The sequence below is a fragment of the Carassius carassius genome, chromosome 3 (genome assembly GCF_963082965.1).
Source record: "Carassius carassius chromosome 3, fCarCar2.1, whole genome shotgun sequence".
Classification (NCBI taxonomy): domain Eukaryota; kingdom Metazoa; phylum Chordata; class Actinopteri; order Cypriniformes; family Cyprinidae; genus Carassius; species Carassius carassius.
This window is the reverse complement of record NC_081757.1, coordinates 42,610,267-42,632,497: the sequence shown is the minus strand read 5'-3', so window position 1 is coordinate 42,632,497 and position 22,231 is coordinate 42,610,267. Positions and strand designations below refer to the sequence as shown.

The 22,231-nt window shown below is 36.5% G+C and overlaps 2 protein-coding genes across 6 annotated transcripts in view; one reads left to right on the top strand and one right to left on the bottom strand.

Moving 5' to 3' along the window:
• LOC132115358 (26S proteasome non-ATPase regulatory subunit 9-like) overlaps positions 1-22,231 on the bottom strand; it is a 110,894-nt gene that overhangs the window by 6,558 nt on the left and 82,105 nt on the right. The gene's annotated exons all lie outside the window — the stretch shown is intronic.
• Positions 1-22,231, top strand: part of zmp:0000001168 (signal-induced proliferation-associated 1-like protein 2) — a 53,713-nt gene that overhangs the window by 890 nt on the left and 30,592 nt on the right. For 4 of the 5 annotated variants that reach the window (XR_009427521.1, XM_059539247.1, XM_059539223.1 and 1 more), the window contains exon 3: positions 17,641-19,275. Coding sequence is in view for 4 of the 5 variants with exons in the window: in XM_059539247.1 (XP_059395230.1) it covers positions 18,150-19,275 (1,126 nt within the window). In the remaining variant the exon portion in view is untranslated. Of the gene's footprint in view, positions 1-10,352; positions 10,581-17,640; positions 19,276-22,231 lie in introns of those variants that run through there. The other variant, XM_059539231.1, reaches the window with a different exon arrangement.

Genomic DNA, 22,231 nt, shown 5'->3' with positions numbered 1-22,231 from the left:
TCCGGGCTCTAGGGATACGTTGATAATAGATGAATAGATAACAGAGGGAGTGGAATAAGAACAGGAAGAGCAGATATATCTGTAAGCATGCACAATAAAGGGTACGACTGCATGGCTTTTGACGGCAGCTCTTGACCCTGTGAAACTGACGTTAATGTGTGTAACTGCACAGTGGTGTCTTGCACCTTGACGCATTTGTTCGGCCGTGGTGTGATGATGTCTTTTCTCATCCTCTCAGTGACACATGCGCTTGTTGGGTTCATTTGATTGGTTTTGGCCTGAGGTGTGACTCTGGTGAAAATCATTTCTCATAAACAATCTATGAGAGGCTGAACCTTCAGATATATCAGAGTATATTAGAACACACTACAATTGCACGCTCCTAAAAAAAGGATAAAAATACCATTTAGCTTTTTTAAAGAATATACTTAAGAAATTCTATATATATACTTAAGCTTGAACTGAGTGTAATGTTTTATGACCATTAATTCCATGTTAAATACAATTTTTGACCCACTTAAGTACATCTTTATATGCAGATTCATTGATTATAGATATTAATAGAAAACATTTACAGACGCAAACACAAATTATGTTTGTACGTTTGAAAATGCTAAAGCAATGCTGACTGCATCTAAAAAGAAGAAAGTGTCATGTACAAATATAGAAATGTAAAATATTTATTAATCATGTAGACTTTAAAATGTTTACTGTTTTATAGATATACAGTATTCATATAAATCTTTCATCCATATCACCAAACCTAAACAGAAGCACTTATATAATAATATATAATTGTTAAAAATGTAAAATGTACTGTCACATTAATTTAAGTTACAGTGTACCATCATGTAGATCCATAAACCAAACCCTATAACAATTTCATGAAATTATACAGTATACAGAGCAGACTTCCTTGAATGAATGAATGATTTGGATGAATACATTCAGTATTTTCTTCTCTTATTCCACTTATCTTCCTCTGACCTGCTCTAACATGCAAGCAAAGCTAAATATAGAGGGCAATGCTAAAATGGCACACTTAAATATGAAATGCTTCGACCCAAATGATGGGAAGCTGTGTTGATGTAGATGTGTGTCCTAATGCTCTATATACCCTAAGAGCTAGAGACAGATCCCATTATCACTAGACAGGCCTCACAAATAACCTACACTGTCTGGACAACATGATCTTATGAGTATTGGTATGCATTTAGTATAAAATGTGATTCTGCCAAGCATACATTTATTTAAATCAACATTAAAATGCACACTATTGACTATTATGTGTTTGATTGAAATATTAACATTAGTTTTCACATTTGCACTGTAAACTCTTATATGATTATTTTGAATAAGCATATCAAGTGTTCGATTAGCTGTTTGTGTGAATCTTGCAATTGGCTTGTGATATATCTTTGAAATGTATTTGGTGACGGTATGTTATATGATGGCAGACATCACAATAAATGATAAATGGTCAAGGAACCGTTAGAGCAGTGTGAATTTTCTTCTGCGGTGAGGAAAGCAAAAACATCTTGAACGCTCTCACACACAAAGAGGACGTTTGTGCATCGTTTCTGTTTAATTCTGTCTGGCCATCTGACAGTTGCTTGATTGTTTGAGTTACGTTTTGGTCTGATAAGAGCCCTTCCAATAGTCTCCAGACATTTAAATACTGGCTGGTTTGATTGGACGGAGGGGAGGGGCTTATTTTACAGTAAAAAACAAACAAACAAATGTAGTGCATAAAAGCTAATTTCAAAATGCATTTATCATAGTTCTTTTTTTCTTCATCTGATCAAACAAAAGACTCCCATCTGGCTGTTTTTAGTATGTTTAGGCTGTGATTTCCTAAAGGTTCTTATTTGCTTGTGCAGTCTAACAAATAGCATGCAAATTTTGTGGCCATATGGGGGATTTAAAAATATGTACGCAAACCGAACCATGTGCTAATAGACACAACGATATTTAAAGGAGGCTGGTATTTGTATGTATATGCCTCTTACTTGCATCAAAGGATATGAGGGAGACCTTTCAGCACAATCTCATAGTGATTCATAACTGTTTTACTTATTTGTTTTCATGCAATCTGGTTAATAGTTAGGGGTAACTTGCATGCTTATTTTCTTTTTATCTAAAAATTGCATGCTTTCTTGTGAATCAAATCTAACAAGTTAGTACAGAATCACTTCATGAAATAGTTCTGCCCTCTTTTTTTCTTCAAATGAATTACTTAAAAAACGTGCAATCATACACATTATAACCATGCAATAACATGCGTGGCAATGGGTGAGACTAAAATGCAAGCCATGATCCCGTTGACTATTAATTACCTTTCACCATCCTGATTTTTTTTTTTTAATTTTTTGCACTAGGTTAAAACATTTTACATTTTGCCATAGCTTTCAAAAGTGCAACCATGCTTCAATCCCACTTTCAATGACTTATATAAAGGCAAAAGAGCCAAATTGATGTAACTCGCTGACTTAAATTTAAGTAACTTTTAGCATCTTCTTAATCTTGGGCCTCATTATTCTTTTTTTGTTCACAGACACATTTAATGGCCAATAATATCAATCACCAGCCCATAATTCAGTTCTGTTGAATATGGAAAATTTGTATTCTTTCATACATAACAAAAATATTTAATACTGTAGATATTTCAAGTCAAGTCAAGTCAAGTGGAGTTTGACCAAATGCAAGTACATAGTGAAACAAAACAACGTTTCTCCAGGACCAAAGTGTTACATTACACAGACACAGAACTGTTAGGGACTACATAAAAATATGTAGTGCAAACATGCACAATATGTACTACAATGACTTCTGGGACAGACAAAGGGCACAGTCCTGGTGCAGTGCCGAAGTAATGTAAACATAAGTGTAAACATACAGTAAGAATAGCAGCCAATATACAGTATAATAAGACTTGTAGCAGCATAAACGTGCAAAAAATTAGCAAACAAATCGTAAAGAGGATGCTGGATGCTCAGTTGTGTGTGTGTGTGTGTGTGTGTGTGTGTGTGTGTCTGTTGCATGATTGACGGATGTTTCTTAAATATTCATTTGCTGTGCTTACAAATTATATACTATATGAATGCATGAATTCTTAAAAAGCACTTGAAAACACACTGGGTTGCAGCTTATATAACGATTTTAGAGTGTATGATGTTTGTACAGTAACTTTTCATTAAATCGTTGAGACTCTGTCTGAACATGAGAGAGTTAAAAAGGATGCACTATTTTCATCCGTTGTCAAATATTCACACTATTGTGTCCAGTTTCTTATGTTTATAGTGTAAATAGTTTCTATTTGTGCTTAGCGGACTTTCTCTAAACTCCTTGAAACAAGCAAATGTATGAAACCTGAACCTAATGGTTTGATGGACAGATCAAATGAACTTGATATTAGAAGAACCGAGCCCAGGGCTCAGCTCACCTCGGCTCATTAATATTAATTAAGTCATGAGAATAGACTCTCTAGGAAGGTCATATCAAGCAATGGCCTAGTTGATATTAATAAGCTAGAAATGTGTAAATTCACACCTGATGCTTTTTGTCATTTTCAGCAGAACGACATGCACTTTTACAGCATTCGGCCAAACAGATGCAATTTACAAAAACAACCAAAATTACAAAGATGTGTCCATACTAATATCACTAAACACACTAATACTGATATATGTCATTTCTTTAATAATTAACGATGGCGTACACTTGAAAAATGAAGGTTCCGTATTTTGAGCCAATGCTTCTATAAAGAATCTTTAACATTCATGGAAATCTTTTTCTATTCCGCAGAAGGTTCCTTATGTTGGCAAAAGCTTCTTTAGAATATGAAAATGTTCTTCACGTTAAGAAAGAACTGTTCACTGAATGGTTCTTTAAACCCCCCAGTTGGGACCTTTATATTTAAAGAGTGTATGTGTTTATATTAGTTGAAATGGGAGGAGAATGTAAAGTGGGGAAAGGCTCTGAAGCAGGCGCAGGTGCAGAGACGTCAGGATGGACAGAGTGGAGAGTGTGACAGAAGTATAATGGATGTAGTGATGGAGGGAAGGGTCTTTTTTGTGAGTGTGTCTCGCTCTCTTTCATTGGAACAGATGTTCTTCCTGTCCATTTGGGCAAAAAGCCCCATTTCTGTAGCTATTTCAAACATAAATGCATGCATACACATTATTGAGGACATGCTACAGACCACTGTTGTTTTTATATTAATCTAATTCCTAATTTAAAAGTTTAGCATTTGTAGAAATAAAATATTTACAATGGCAGTTTTCAATAGACAATTTTTATTTTAAAGAATGTGCTCACCCAGGCTGCATTTATTTGATTAAAAATAGAGTGAAAACAGTTAAATTGTGAAAAATTATTACGTTAAAGTACCTGTTTTGAAATATTTAAACTGTAATTTATTTCTGTGATCAAAGCTGATTTTTCTGCATCATTACTCCATTACTCACATGATCTTCAGAAATCATTCTTAGTGGCTTTTCACTTATTTTTAATGCTCAATTTGTAATAATGGTTCTTATTATCAATTTTGAAAACATGGAAACGGTAATGTATCGTTTTCAGGATGCTTTGAAGTTTAAAAGAACAGCATTTTAATTTTTTTTAAGCAAATTTCTTGTAACATTATAAATGTCTTTACTATTACTTCACTGTCACATTTTAATGCATCCTTACTGGATACAACTATTAATTTCTTTTAATCTTTCTTACCACAGACTTTAGAATGGAAAACTTTTGGGTAACATTGATAATAATCAGAAAAATGAAAACATGTTTCTTCAGCAGCAAATCATCATATTATTCTGATTTCTGAAGATCATGTGACACTGAAGACTGGAGGAATGATGCTGAAAATATAGCTGCGCATCACAGAAATAAATTACATTTTACTATATACTCGCACAGAAAATAGTTAAATTGTAATAAGATTTATTGATTTATTTTACTGTATTTTTACTTATATATTACATTAAAACATTATAAACATCAACCTTTTCACTTGTAGTGTCCTGTTTTCATGAATAAAGTGACTCTACTGACTGCTTCAAAGAGGGAAATATTGTAATAATAAACCTATATACACACAAGTTGTTAATAACACAGGAAGGAACGTGTACATACGTGCAGAAATGGACCTATAGATAGAGGAAGTCACCTAAACTCACACATACAGTAGAAAACATCCAAACAAAAAGTATAAAATACTCTTATTTGAAAGACCCAGTTTAATTCCCTTTGTGTTGTTTCGTCATGCGAGTTCCTCTTCCTCTTCACGTGTCAAACAAACACACAACTCACAAAACACCTGCCATTTCAAATGCAGATTCAACTCCTGCTTGAGGTTTTGTTCTTGTTATAAACTTTGCATTTGAGAAGGATCAAAAACCGATGACCTTTTAAGCCTGTCCTGAATATGGTGTGATGGTCTGCTTAAGATGTTTCATTTTCCCATGGACACATTTATTTTGTCCTCTGCTATATTTGTCGAGCAGCCGTTTTTTGACACTAAACATAAAGTGGCATTTATTTTTTATTCAGTGTTCAGTGTCATATACTAAAAATAGTGTCGCTTTAAGCACTGGGGTGACCTTGCACTAGTACCACATTAGGGGAGCCAATCATTACTTGGGTTGCTCTCTAAGCACAGAGAAATGAGACAGAGACACAACTAATGCACAACTTCAGGATGCTTGTGAAAAAGAAGTGTGATGATTAATAGTACTGAATGTGGACTTGTGATGTAGTTCAAATCTTAAAAGTATATAAAAAAAGCTACTTGCAGGTACACACTTAAGTACACTTAGACACTTAAGTACACTTTTAAAAAGTGCACTTTGCAATAAAATCAAACATAAATAATAGTAAGTTTAATCTTTTGTGGTGTTTTAAAGAAGTACACTTGTTTAGATGTGCTGACTAACATACTTAAGCACAAGTACTTGATTATAATTTGGACTATAGTGTGATATTTTACAATATATTTAAAAGTACGGAACTGCACCTTCATCATTACAAGTGTGTAATTACAAATATATTTAAATGTGCAGCATACATGCTTCAACAGAAATGACATTCAAGTATATTTTATGGTAAGTGCTTATCAGAACATTCAGCAGAACTTTAATCATATTTACATTCAGTCTATTTTAAAAGTACATAGATGATGTACTTAAGTCGTACTTAAGTGGGTGAAAAGGTTCGGCTTATTGCATTTAATATACATTTCAACTGTAAATTTCATTTAATTGCAAGTGTCCACTTAAGTGTGTTCTTATAAATATTCATAATAGTTTATCCTTATTTTCATAAAAACAAACTTGGCTTCCATAAACCAGCTACAAAAGTTTTAATACTCAGAATTTGGATGAAACTGTTCTCTTTTGACATTTGACAAGTGGTAAAGTGAAATGATCGTCCTTTAAAAGTACTGCCTGTAAGTATTGATTTTTATTTTACTCCCCACTATATCAGTTGTTTAAAAATATCGATATGTGCTAAATAATATTACATAGCTTTTTCAGTTTAATATCAACTTGCAGTGACAGACTGACATGACGTTATACTGGAGGAAGTAAAACACGATAAGAAAAGAATATTTATACTTTATAGTTTAATTTGTAAATTCACTTATTCTTCTGTCCCTCTTTTTAAGGAAACTGTATTCAAGATATCAGAGACACGCTTAAACTAGATTTATTTGAGACGTGTGTGATAACTGCAATCTGTCTCGGTTGACCACTTGTGATTGTGTCACACTAGACACGTAAATGGTGCAAACAGGGCCTTAGTCTAGCAGTTGTATTTTTTTGTGCATACGAAGTATACACTGTTCTGATTTTATTGACAGAAATTAGGGGAAAATATTTCACTTTGTACGAGTGCATATCTATTTAATCTATTGTGCGGATCACTTACAAAATGTGAGCATGGAGGAAACAAAGTAGAGAGAAACTACACATTGAACCAAACGGAAGTTAACCTTGTTCTTTCAGACCATGCATAAAGGTCAGCCGGCATCACATCATTTCCTGTCAAACAGGAAGCAGACCCTATAATAAGGGTGACTGTCAGAGCAGACAAGAAACAGCCTCTCTGAATAAAAAAAAGCACATTATCCTATACATTATATACATTATTACTCTACTTACTGTTCTTCAATCTACTGTAAGTATTATTTATAAAATACGTGTTTATTGTGTATGTGTTCCTATTAATCCCAGCATAAACCTCAGTGAGGTCAATATTCCTGTTCTCGTGCCTGAAAGCTTTTTAAGCCTTTTCATCGTTTAATCCCTCACTGCATACAGGGAACTGAAAACTGTAAGAAGCACCGGGCATCATAGCAAGCCGTGTATCATGGCAACTTGATAGGGTTTAAGTGTTTTGCATAGGTCCCTGTGGATCATTGCAGTATTCAAAATCGAAACTGTTAGTGTTGACTGAAATGCATTTATTGCATGTAACTATGCATAATTTATTGTTAATGTAATTGTAAGTAAATGTAACACCTTTAACAAGGACACCTTAAAGGGACAATAAGTAACTTTTTAGGTATTTTATTATCTAAAATCAATATTTTTATTCATAAATATGCCCTCAATGGTGTACAAATACCTATGCCAATGTTTAAACTAATCCTCGTAAATGAAGAATTTATTATCTTTATATACATGGGACGGGTAGGTCGACGGAGGCTTCCATGTAGTTCCGCCATCTTGCAAAACTATAATAGCAGAGAGGGACAAAAAGTACTAAGCCAACACGTTTCCACAACGCGTTTTCGGTCAGAGCCAGAAACACAGGTGCAAAGCAGTGAGAGGCGCTTGAAACTGCACCGGCAAGTTTAAAAGTCTGGATTGCATTCTTATTATGGACCATACATATGCCGCGCCACAGTAGAAGAAAACATTGTCGCCAAAACGAAGTGCTATTAGAAGACATCCTGTCAAAGCTTTTTGGTACATATTGCTCACCGTAGATGCAACGCGCATTTGAAAAAGCGAGGCGCTGGAGAGCAAAATCAGTTTGAATGCAAAATACAATTTCACCACTAGATGGGAGTAATTCCTACTTATAGTCCCTTTAAAGGGTTAGTTCACCCAAATATTACAATGATGTCATTAATGACTCACCCTCATGTCGTTCCAAACCCGTGAGACCTCCGTTCATCTTCTGAACACAGTTTAAGATATTTTAGATTTAGTCCAAGAGCTCTCAGTCCCTCCAAATATTCTAACTGACCCTCTGATGTCACATGGACTACTGATGATGTTTTTCTTACCTTTCTGGACATGGACAGTATACCGTACACACAGCTTCAATGGAGGGACTGAGAGCTCTCGGACTAAATCTAAAATATCTTAAACTGTGTCCCGAAGATGAATGGAGGTCTCACGGGTTTGGAACGACATGAGGGTGAGTCATTAATGACATAATTTAGCTATTTGGGTGAACTAACCCTTTAAAGTAAAGTGTTACCTATTTCTGCCTCATCATTTCACCAAAATCCACACTGGATCTCATTCAGAAGTTGATAGTGATAGGATTCTCATTATTTTTGTAGCTTGAAGCTGTGTTTCGTTTTCTAATACAATTTATATCAGCATCATAACAAATCAATGAACATCTTTTCTCCTGACAAAATCAATGTAATAGCAATATTTCAGTTCGATGAATGTAAGCTTTTCCATATTCCAAGCTTGTCTGCTGCACTGGTGACTTTATGTGCCTGAGCAAATCATGAAAATTATGAAAATAAAGCTAGGAATTGGATTGCTGGACTTCAAGTCTGTAGGGGTTGAGGCATCAAAAGTAACTAATTAAAAAGCTGTTTTATGGATGGTAACAGGGTTATATTATTACTCAAATTGTATTAGTAATTAATTAGTTACTGTAAATAGTAATGTTGTTACTGTAATAAGTTACTGTCAACTACATGAGATAAGGGTAAAGTTACATTCAAGCTATTTTAAGGCATGAAGAACTTATTTGCACAGGGAATTATTATTTTTTTTTAAATATGTCATTTTGATTTTCAAAGGTGCATTTTTGGGGTAAAATTTGTGACACCAGAAGGACTTTGAATTAGAATCAGGTTCGTTTCAGGCATTATATGTTTTTATAGATTAATGCATTCAAAAACTGTTGTTTTATTAAAGGTCAGGTTAACTTAGTGCATCTAAGAGTTAATTTGTGTTTGGCAATTATAATAATAATAAATACATGAACATATCCTGTAATACTTGTTTGTGTTTGTGTATTTGCCAGTACATAAATTATATTTATATTTATGCAACGTATTCAGCAAAACCAAACATTAAAAAACACATTAGCAGGTGATGCACCTGAAACTGAAAACAGGTGAGAGAAAGCAGAGAGGCCGCAGGATAATCATATTGACACTATGAAATATTTATGATGCTTGATAATGCGTCCTAAATGTTTTATGTAGTGTAAACATATGACAAAAAGACATGCAATAGTCTCCACTGAAAGTCCAAAATATCCACAAACATACTGTACAAGCAAATCTCAAAGCACATAATGAGACGTGCGTAAAAACACTATTAGCTTTAATAAACAATACATGTTTTTATTAACACCCAAATGCAGTCGTTAAATTCACAAGGCCCAAAACAACAATAAAAAAGGTCAAATAAGGCATTAATTTGGTTTGCTGTGTATTTGCAGCGTTGGGAAGGTTACTCCATCCTATTTATATGAGGGCTTAATCATTGACTGTACATGAATGTCTTGAGGAATGCTTTGTGCAAATAGATTGAAATGTAAAATGATCATAGCAACAAAAAATAAGTACTAGACTTTATACATATACAGTAATGCAAGAAAACTGGAAGTGAAACTTGAATCGGTGGTGCTGAGAATGGGGTCTCAGTAATTTCCCAAAGCCTATCAGAAAGAGGAAACAGACATGCTTATAAACAATAATTAACAAGAAATTCGTTCCAGATTCTGTTGGATCCTTCTTTGGAATTTTTGACCAAAACAAGCGTTCATTCTTCATAAATAAACTCATTTTAGCGATTCAATTACATGTGCAGTTGGCCTCCAATCTAACGAATTGTTTATTCCGTGCAACATTACTGCCTTTATTAGAGAGAAGCACCAATTCTGGCATTTGATTCTGCTGCATTTGCTCAGTGCGCATATGTTTCTCCCAAATCTGCACTAAGCAGAAACCCCGTCTCTTTCAGGAGAGGAGAGTGTGAAATAAGATCAGGACACTCGCTGAACCGGGTGCGTGTGTGTGTGTGTGTGAGAGAGAGAGAGAGAGAGATGTGTTTCACCTTTAAAACACACCACCGCAGTGTTCGCGTGTTGGCGCTCGGCAGGCGCGCGCATCGGAAGGGCTCGCTCGCTGCACCATTGCACCTGTTCTCGAGGTTGCAAATCACAGGAAATTGCTGAGCAAAAACGACAGATTCGTCGAGCTTACGATCTAGCCTAAAAGACGTCAGTTCGACAAGAATAACCCGAGAGGAGAAAAAGAGAGAGAGAGAGCGGAAGAGCGCAGACAGCTGTCAGACATCGCTTTGTTGTCGGTGAGTTTCATTCGAGGACGCAGTTTTCATGCGAGTGACACCGAATGCCACTGATGCAATCCCGTAAGTGAGAAAGGATGTGCTGTTCGCTTCTTTGTTCGTTCGGTGACTTCGTCCTGTTCCGGTTGGCATTGCTGAAATGTAGCAGGCAATGATTCATATCATCGTCTATTCTGTGCGAGCAGCCTTTGTTGATATAATGCTCATATACTCTCATTTAATCGTAAGGATTTGTTTAAGCGTTGATGAGTCGGAGGCAGGCAGATTATTAACTGCATCCACACTGCTCTTATTGCACTGCCCTCTGTTTAGCGACATTTGGATGCAATTTAGTGCATGGATGCTCATAGGAAAGAAACGGCACATCAGCACAAAAACGTATTCAGGGCGGTTCTGGGGTCAGGGGATATTTAGACATCTGTGGATGCTTGTGGAGCCATCCATTGATTAAATGTTGCAAACATGAGAAGGCCTATACTCAAAAGTTTTAATAAAATAGGTCCACATTTGAAATATTACTGGCTAAAGCTAAAAAGGACCCGTTAAATGTTAACTAAATAGTCTCAAAATTGTGGATTTAGCCTACCAAACTTTTGAAGTTTATTGCATTATAATGTATTTATTTATTTATTTATTTTGCCAGAATGCCAGATGGAATAATTCATGTCAAATATTCTCCTTTATGTATCTGAAATATTAGGTGCTTTTTACGTCTGACCAAAACACCAACACATTTTAGTGGCAAGCCAATTTATCCTTAAGCTTCCAGCATTATTGGTCATTACTCGGTTCTGACTGCAAATTTGGATATCTATAATGCAATTTTGGCAAGAGATGCACCAGTTTGTCATAGCCATGTGTTTGTTTTCTATTTTCTTTTTATTTATTATGAGATATTTAGTTAGCATTTTAGAGAAGCATGGATGTGTTAAAAACATCAGTCCATCCGTGTATCGGAGGAGCTAAATCTACTGAATTCATTTATCGGAATATTTCTTTGTCTCGGCTGACTTCCTTTTTTTAATTTTAGAAATCTACAGTTGAGTTTTCACAAGTATAAGTTAAGAGCTGTGTAATGATATTAAGACAAAAAAATCACCTGCAGGTTATTTTTAATTGACTTAACTTAGATATCTGTAATTCAATATGATTTGACTGTGATTCTATTCTAATCTGTAATTGCATTACATTTCGGCCAGTCAGAAGTATTTTGCACTCCTCAATTGTAAATTACATATATCTAAAATTATTACATTTAGTAAGAATAAAAAGAGAACTAGTATGTTTCAGACCTTTACAAGGTTGGTAGAGTATAATCAAATTCATTATTACTAGCAAAAATGTAATTAAAGACTTCTGCGATGGTAATTCTTACTTGTCAGAATCACATCTTAGAGCTTTCTATTCACAGGCAGCTCATTATGGTAATTGCATCTCATGAATATTTATTGGGGCTTTTATAAAAAGCCAGGCGGGAAAGAGTCGGGGCAGTGGATGAGGCCAAGAATGAGTTAATGCAGTCGCAGAGCATTAACACTGATTTTCAAAGAGTTCTCTGTATCTCCGGGAGTCAGATCACAGTATGGACTGTACTGTAGTATTTTGAATGGATGGAGGAATGTTGAATATGTGAATAAATGTCAATATCCATAAATGACTACCTTCAGCAATGTTTGGGAAGAGAAAGAGATGTGTAAACAGTTTGTTTGGCATTTTGATGCAGAGTAAAAATGTTGTTGCAGAGCTTTATAATAAAATATATGACTTGTTACTAGTTAAAAGTCATCATATCATGATTGAGATTGAAAATTTCTACTTAAAGTAAAATGCATATGGGTTAGTCTGTAATTTATATCAAGAGCTCTACAAGGTTTTTTTGTAATTATTCAATAATAGAGTTTTAAATAGGTTTTTTACAAATGCAGCATGATTTATTTTTGTCATAATTAATTTGCAACAGAATACTGCTGACATTAAAATACAAAACTGCTTGCCATAGAAACCAGAATGCAGATATATCCTGAAAGTGGGTGTGTGCAAGAGAAAATAGCAAGGCAAAAATCATGCAACCTGGTCTTAAAAAACATGGCCTTCAATGTTACATATTTGATGAGTACTTTCCGATGTATTGGCAAAGTTTGCAGGAAGCCCCCTCGTCCTGTGAGCAAGCAGCTATTGTGCGGGTCAGCTGGGTGGATGTGGTCTGATGTATGCTACAGTCTGTGCTATTTTTGACAGAAAGGAAGTGTAGAAAAATGAAAAGCGTTCTACCTTTTAACTTCATGTTTACGCTGGTGTTTAAACAAGACTGTGATCCCCAGTTGCGAGATAAATGTGAATGATTTGTTAGATACAGGTGTGTGTGTCAGATATTACATGCAGATTGTACATTTAACATTGGAGTTTTACATGGTTTTTGTTGTTGTCATTGTTCTTAATGTGTGCAGTTCCTGGTTCAAACTGAGCCTTTATATGCAGTTCAAATCTACTGTATGTCAGTGTGTGTAAATTAGGAATGGGGCATGTTTGGTTACATGTTAATTTAACGGTTTACTTGAAATCGTAAACTTTTAGATGAGTGGTAAGAAGACCAGCTGTGTTTGGGAGCTGTGCTCTGTACTGAGCTTGTGTCACCTCTGCAGGGTCCTTCACTGCCAAGGGAAGGTTAACATGTCTTGTGTGAATTTACTTAGTTAATGGACTAGAATATAGAGATTGTGATGATAAGCTCTGGACTTGTACTCAGTATCGATTAATGTAACAGTAGAAATGAATGTGACAGAAGCCAGTCAGTGCATGTAGCTACTGTAATATGTGCATTTTCTGTGTGTCTCTCTGTAAACGTGTGGCGTATTTTCTTCTGATACACAAACTCAAACTCACGTTTCGCTCATTTTGCTTTCAGCATCTGCATCTCAGTATATGGGGACATGAACTGTATTACACAACCCGCCAGCTATAAAAAACACAGAGAGAGGAACAAAAATGTTAACACATTTTATCACACGGTTATTATTGGCACAAAAACAAAACCAAGTGTTTTTGCAAACTTTGTGCGTGTTACTTTTCCCTAATATTTAGGCTTTCACATATTTAAACACAACATTATTTTTCATCTCAACTCTTAAAGTGGTGTGTGGATGCATTTTGTCAGTCTCCTTGGGTCTGTTTCAGTTCCAGAGCTTCTCTGTTAATCAGTTCACCAGCTTTACACTGTTTCATTTGAGAAAAATATATAACTTGGTATAACTTGAATGATTTTTCGATGAACTAACCCTTTAAGAAATTATGACAGAAATATATTACTATTGTATACTAAAATGTACTTCTGAAAGTATTATTATTATTAATAATTATTACTTTTAAGAAATATCATTAAATCAAGATCACATTAAATCACATTTTTAATCCATATTTTAATTTATGCACTTTCTGTAATGCAGCATCTTAATTGACAAAACAATAAAAATGCATTGTTTTGTTGCGAACTAGATATGAGATTTTCATTAGATAAAATGTTTAATTCTAAAATGGTATTAAATCATTAAAACAGAATTCAGAATATTTTTTCTTTATAGAAAACTTAGTGGAAAATAAAATTTCATGGGGCTCTAAATTAAAAGGTTATTTTGTGCAGTTTAAATGTGAGCAAACTGAGAAATCAAACTAAACTGAGCTGAGCTGAGAAATACAATTTCCCTTTGATCTTTTGACATATAGCAGAGCAATGTATTATAAATACATCATGTAAGTTTAAAAACAGCTTTTATTGAAATCAAGCCCAGAAAATGACTCATTTTGTCACTTTATGACATAATAGTGTGGCTAAACATCGCCTCCACAGGAGAAGATCAGTGCCTACTTCTACGTCGCTGCCTGTTTAGCTCCGCCCACTGATACACACTTACAGTAGGAGGAGAGGAAATACTAGAGAGGATTACTCCATCAACAGAACCATACAGATGACATTACAAGATTAATAGACACAGTGTAGTGTAAAGGTCATTGCACACTGAGTCCAAAATTTTCGCTCGTTGAAAAATAAATGTGACCTCACATTGTGTCAATCACTTTTACACACTGCCTCCAAAACATTCATCAGATCAGATCCGATTCAGTTTTTGCGTTTTCATATCCATAGCATGCATTTTGATAAGAACAGGGGCGGGTCTACGTGGTGAAACTCTGAAGTTTATAAATTGAAGTATATAAATACTGAAGTTCGCGATTCAAAGAAGTGCAGCGTCGTCAGAGAAACAACGCTCGTCGCGGACTTCTAGTGTGGGAAGTCGAGAGAGTAGTGATGGGAAGTTCGGATCATTTTACCGACTCGGACTTTTGAGTCGCGTTCAGCAAAATGAACGAATCTTTTTTCGAGCCATTTCGTTCATTTTAGCTAAATGTAACGTGTTACTTCCCCAATACATCTAGTACTTACGCAAACGTTGATCACACTACAAACAATACAAAACTAAAATGCTATAAAGATACAGAAAAGATTAATGCATTCTTTACCTGGGTCTTCAGTTTGTGATAAACTCACCTCTTGTCTGACAAGTCTTCGTGTTCAAATCATTTCTTAATCACGTGACAGATCCATGCGCTATTTCTGTCTCTGTTTTTATTACTGTTTCTTGAGGATCTGTGGTGTGTTATTTTATAAATAAATAAAACCCTGTTATAAATAAAATATTTTTTGAATAAACACTAGGCTATATAATAATATAATAATCCAAGTATTTATAGCCTAGTTAAATTTTTAATCCAATTTTGAGTTTGCTGGTATAATAATTGCTTTTCCTAGGCAGACTTCACAAATTGGTCTAATATATGTATAAGATGCTTGCTCAAAAAGGACATAATGACATAAATTAAAAGCAAATAACATTTTGAATCCTAAACAAGTAACACTACAGTTCTGTAGTCTAATCTGAAGGGTGAACTCAAAAGACGTAAATCATACAACAAGGTCATTTTTGAAGATTAGAATCCACTGTAAAAAAAAACAGTGTTGGTCGTGGTTGATTTCAATCGAATGTTCAGTCAACGTTTAATGAAACACAATAAAAGTAAAATACGCTGGGTGCTATCAAACAATGAACAGTCATGGTGATTTGCATATTTTGTATCAGTTTATTTTGTGACAGTGACCACAAAATGCACAGAATGTTCCATAATAATAATTGTCTGGTGACACGTTACTTGTTAATGCATGAGAGTAAGTCAGTTAGATAGTCAGTTGAATTGTCAGGCCTAACTTAGTCATTTACCTGGATGCATTCCGTGCATTTCATTCACAATTTGATTGAGAATAAAAGACACACATAAGGCAGGGAAGAGAGCAGTGCCAAGCCATAAAAAGAGGTAGAGAGTTTCTTTCAAAGAAAAAAAAAATAAATAATAATTTATTCTCAAATTTAACTTGGATATATATATATATACAGGGATGACAAAAAAACTAAATTAATCAAAAATGTGCTTTATTACTGCATTTGTTTACAAGTAACTTTATTCAAGTTTTAAAAAAAAAAATAAAATCAATAGGATTTACGTAATATACTGTACTAGAATTTAGCTTTTTTTTTGGTCACCTGCGGCCACCCCATTTGGAGGCAGTGCCCCAGCATGGCCCCCCCACTGAAAATGCTCTAGACACGCCCCTGGATAAGAAAGGATGATGAAAGAATGGAAAAACTCATGCAGTTGTAAAAATATTCTTTGAATTGCCTTTTTTGGTGATCCTAACACTGTATCTAGATTAGACACAAGCACTGTTGCACATCCATTTCTCTTTCGGGTCAGAAGCAGTGCGAATGCTTGGAGTGTGTCAGAAATAAAACTTGACATTAGTTAACTGTCAGAGATTTGTTGTGTCTGTCTGTGCTGCAGTCAGTGTAAACAGAATTGCTGATTATAATTGGTTCTGTTGTGTATGTGGCTCACGTCCAGTGTAAACACGGGGTAACTAGCAAAGAGCTCTAGATCGCATCAGTGAAACACTGTTTATTTGTTTGCTTTACTTTACTACATATTGATTTTAACAAGACAATATGGTGCAGGCTTTTCAAAGAGACGGAGAGTAAAAGATAATGCAGTGCTCAGTCTATTTTGGATCCAGTAGTAATGTTGCGACACATAAGCTTTAGTAAAGGTGGCTTTACCACTATTGCATTGTCTGTTCCAGACTCTTGGAGATATACTGAGTATTAATAGGTTTTTAACCTAAATGACCCATGTTGTTTTCAGAGTACATCACAGCAGTCCATTTGTTATTTAAATAAGCAAAACTGTTACACAATTAAAGCATTTTAGTACATATCACTATATAGTAGTTATTTCTCGCTGGAAATAAAGATGTAGGCCTATCTAAAAATAGCACAATTTCAGAAGCCAGAATACCAATACCAGTAAAGATTTCACAGATTTTTCAATACCTAAGCAAAAACTTTTTTTCTATTTTGATTCTTCAGCTGTTATTAAAGATGGATAAAAGCAAACATCTAGTAATAAAATAAGAACAGACAAATCACAAGCTATAGAACAAATAAAGCAAAGGGATACAGTTTTTCAGGTTTCCACCAGCAGTCAAGTTATTTAATGATTTCACTATTCAAGTAACTTTTTCATATATTTCTTCACATATAACTTATGAAAGCTACTAAAGTTAACCAGCCACAGTTAGTGGATTTAATTAAACATATCAGTTTTTTTGGCATGTTTACATTACCAAGACATCTGTGCCAATACTCACCAAGGCAAGTATTTTGAGTGTCGGATTGTTAAACCTTGTCCACATGACAAAAGTCTGACCACTTTTAATATAAGAAGTAAGTGACTGTTTAAAGTCAATCTACAAACCACTCTCATATAAATAACTTAAAGTGGTTGTCCCCACTAATAGCAGCACAGATCGATACAGAGTACAGCAGAATACATCAAGTGGTGAAGCAGATTTTACTACAGCATATAATGTACTGCCAGGCAACAGTATGTAATTTACAAAAATGCAACATCTATTATTGCATATAAACTAATAATAACCTGTTTCATTGTGTTTCAGGAATACAGTGGAGGATGCAGCCGTGGTCTCTAAGGGCACAGAGCTTATTGGTCGGCCGTGAACAGAGAGTCACAACAAGGCGTACCTGACTCAGAATAAACCAGACTGGGAATCCAGTTTCAGTCAGTCCACATACAGTCATAGTCATTCTGCTGGATGCATCCTATACCATTTATGATGAGAGTAATCAACTATGTCAGAACTTAAGATGTTTACCGAGAGATTGAAATCATCTCTGGAGCCTTCACGGCTGTTATTTTATTCCAAGACAGAAGGTTGCTCTCAGCCCTTCTGAATATTTTAGTGAATGAGGAACCTATCGAACGGAGATCTGCTGGCAGCGCTTGAGAATTTCAGTGTTCATGGCTAGAACAAGAAACATTTGTGCCAGTCACTTAAGTTCCCCAAAAACTCCTGACTTGTTCACACAGATGCAGTAAATTGGTGTGGAGGCATAAGAAAAGGGGCAAGGGCAACTGAAAAGTCAGAGCTTCCCTCAACTTCAAATCATGCAGTCAGACGATCTCTTTATCCGCAAGTTTCGTAGGCAGAGCCCACGCCCGCCCCTAGTGAGAGTGAACTTTGACCCTAAGCAGGATGGTGGTAGCGTGCGGACACGAGTCCTGACAGAATGGCCCCCTAGGAGAGAGGGAGAGGGAACAAACAACGAGACTGTCACCCCCAGCACAGCTGCACTGAATCTGAGGACAGTAGGTCGTGGACACATAATGCAGCGCAGCAACAGTGACGTCACCCTTGGAGACTTGGATTCAGTGGGGCAAGTCGGGAGGAAGTTGCTACGAGTAGGGGGCGACAAATCTGGGACCACTGGGCAGGGCGATTTCCTCCACCGAGAGTACGGTAGCCTTTCCTCACTTGAAAGACAAACCCATTCTGTAGATCCCAGTTCGGAAGATCGAGGTGTTCTCAGTCCCAGTGCCTTGCGCTTCAGAGATCCGTTTGTTCTGCTGGGTCTGCAAGAGGCACCTCCTGAGGTGGATGGCGTGTATCAAGGAAACTGTGCCACAGCAGCAGACAAATCAAAACCGGTCAAGCCCCCCAAACCAGAGGGGCTCGGTAAGAAGGCCAAACCATCCCCTCCGCAGGCTCCTCAGTTTTCCTGTGACCAAGTCCCAGGTGGTGCTTGGGTGCGTAATTTTGCACACTATGATGTACAGAGCATCCTCTTTGACCTGTCGGAGGCTGCAACCAATCGGGACAGCATCGGGCGCAAGAAGAACATCACGTCTGGAGCGTCAGCTGCCTCTCAGCTCCGTCCACTTTCACAATCCACACCTTCCTCAGTTTCTCAGGGCGGAGGGGGCGGCATGGGAAGCGGGACTGGCTCAGAAGATCTAGAGCAGTCCTTGCTGGATGAAGGAGATGGGAACGATAATGATCTCCTGCTCAGCTGTCCTCACTTTCGGAATGAGATGGGTGGCGAGGAGAGTGTGGGGCTCGGCCTGCCACGGGCCGCCAGGCACAGGTGGAGGAGTCTTCAGAGTCCCAACAATGCTGTGTCCGTGTTAGAGGAGCCCAGGGAGAGCCATGTCCAGGCACAGGGGAAAAGTAACTACTTCATAGAGCATGCAGACCTGGGGGCTCGGTACTATCACAAGTACTTTTACATGAAAGGTGAGGGTGTGTGTGTGGAAAAGCATGTTTGCACTTTTTGAAGAAACATATTGCATACTTATTTTTAGGGCTTCCATCAACTAAAGATTTTCTGATTGACTAATAGTTGTTAATTCAAAGTGATTAGTCAACTAATTGCACATTTATATTAATAAACCGTATGATTCATTATTATGTGCTTTTAATTCCTATAGCCTACAGTATAGGTGCTCAAGCCTGTATGAGCAAAAATGACAGAGTATTTTAGGTTAAATGCAAATGATCCCATCGGCTCCTCCAAGTTAACTGTTATGCAGTGACAGTTAAAGTTAGCGGCCATGTAATGATGATGTTACTTACATGTTTCATTGATAAGCTACGTTTGAGGTCGATGAATGAAATGAACGTTTGCATGTCCTGACTGATGTATTGTAATTACCACACAGTCTAGCTGTTAATAATGTGTCCTTAATGGACTACCTGACTTTGCACCGTTCTGTGCTTTTTTTTCCTGCGACTAAGAAAATTTTGATTGACTTAAGCCTCTTCTCACCGACTAAATATTAAGCCGCAGTCACACTAGATTTTGAGACTCTTTTTAAAAACCAGGGCAGTAGTTGACAATGTCGCCTTGTAAAGAAACACTAGGTATCTGCACACATATGTATTCCTATAGACTGAACATGTAATATGCATGCGCATGACGTCACCGTTTTCACGAATTTGTGTTTTCATAGTTTACACGGAGATGATATCATTTTCAAAAAAATTTGTGCTTTGTGTTTGCAAGCCTCCAAAATGCAGTTGTTATGTAAATGAATGGCCAAACTGCAGTGGGTGTGATACAGATTTCATCATCAAAATAGTACAGTATGCGCATACTATACCGTAAGCACCATTCCATTTTTGTAACTGTGTGTACTTTGTACAAACAGGTCACACATGGGCATTGACTTGGTATCGCAGTAATCAGATGTGAATCAGGTGTGCTAAATAAGGAAGACATACAAAATGTTCAGTGCACTGGGTCACCAGGACAGGAGTTAAGGAGTTGAGATGAGTTACAAAGTTGTCCCCTTAAAGGGATACTCCACCCCAAAATAATATTTTTTTCATTAATCACTTACCCCCATGTTGTTCTAAAACTGTAAAAGGTTTGTTTGTTTTGTCGTAACATAATTTAAGATATTTTGTATTAAAACCGGGAGCCTTGTGACTGTTCCATATACTGCCAAGTAAGTTACACTGTCAAGGTCCAGAAAAGTATGTAAAGCATCGTCAGAATAGTCCATCTGCCATCAGTGATTCAACCATAACTTTATGAAGTGACAAGAATACTTTTTGTATGAAAAAAAAAACTTTATTCAACAATTCCTTTAACAGTCTCCTCTGTGTCTCTCCACATCACTCAAACTGCCTACGCTCTTCTGTATCAGCCGCACCACAAGGATGCGCTGTTTCTACATGTATGTATGCTTTGATTTGAAAGAAAACAGTGCATCCTTGTGGTGCAGCGAGAAGGGCATAACTGCAGACCGGAGATCTCCAAATAGGTGCGGGAACTCCAAAACGGGGTGGGAGCTCCAAAATAGGGCATGGCTTCCTTCCATTGAGAGACAGACACATGACATGCATGCATAATTTTCCCCCCAATCCACTTCAGTGCAAACTCTGCCCCACAGCTAATTTTTATTGGTTTATTGTTTGTGTCAGTTCAACTGTTTCCTAAACTATGCAACAAAAAATGCTAACCCCTAAACCTACCCCACACCTTACCTTAACCAGTGAAATTGACTGAATGGGGAATCTGCGCTGCATAGTGTGATAAAGAAAGTTTGAGTTCAGGAGATAAACAGTTATTAAGATTATGTGAAATGAGACTCACCAGACAATGGCACCTTTTTAGTTACACCCAGCATCACTACCCCCTCCTAGCCTGCAAATTCTGTGCCCCGGGACGGCCCCGTTGCTTGGAATAAAACGATAGAGTAAAATCTTTCCCCTCCACTGGGACGCTCCTGAGTGATTCCCGTTTAAATCATGAAGCAGAGGTTCAAACTTGTGTCCAAACACCCCTGGCCACAAGCTTTGGGCTCTGCTCTCATGGAGAACATTTATTTATATAGCATATTGTATTTTAGATCAACTACAACAATGTTTGATTATAAAGTTTTATTTTGAAATGTGAGTCAGTAACAATGGTGAAAGTCTTTGCGAAAGGAGATCCCGCCCCATTTTGGATGTTCTGCCTAATTTTGGAGTTCACGCCCCATTTTGGAGATCTCCAGCCTGCAGTTATACCTACTTGGGTGCGGCAGACTCAGAAGAGCATATACAGTTTGAGTGATGTGGAGAGACACAGAGAAGACTTTTGACAAAGGAATTGTTGAATAAAGTTGTTATTTTTGTTTTCCTCGCTTACAAAACTATACTCGTCGCTTCATAATGTTATGGTTGAACCACTGATGGCAGATGGAGTATTCTGATGACATCTTTCATACTTTACTGGACCTTGACAGTGTACTTTTAATGGCAGTCTATGGGACAGTCACAAGCCTCTCGGTTTTCATCCAAAATATCTTAAATTGTGTTCCGAAGATGAACAAAGCTTTTGTGGGTTTGGAACGATATGGGTGTAAGTGATTAATGACAAAATTTTCATTTTGGGGTGGAGTATCCCTTTAAACCCTTGTGAATAGCTGTTGTAACCATAAAGGTGCAATATTTGTCTTTTATTGCCTTTGTTAAACCAACTTACTGTTTTTGTATGTGTTGGTATTTTATATTTGTTAGTCTCCTAAGACCAAATTTTCTGACTGAAAAGGCCGATTTGCATTCAATGTGGTGCAGAAAAAGTTTAGTGAATGACATTTAAATGGCCTGTTATTACGAAATATGTGTTGGGCTTTACAAAATGCAAATTCACCCCCAACAGTACAACAGATGGCCCAACAGTCACCATTCACATTCAGAGCTG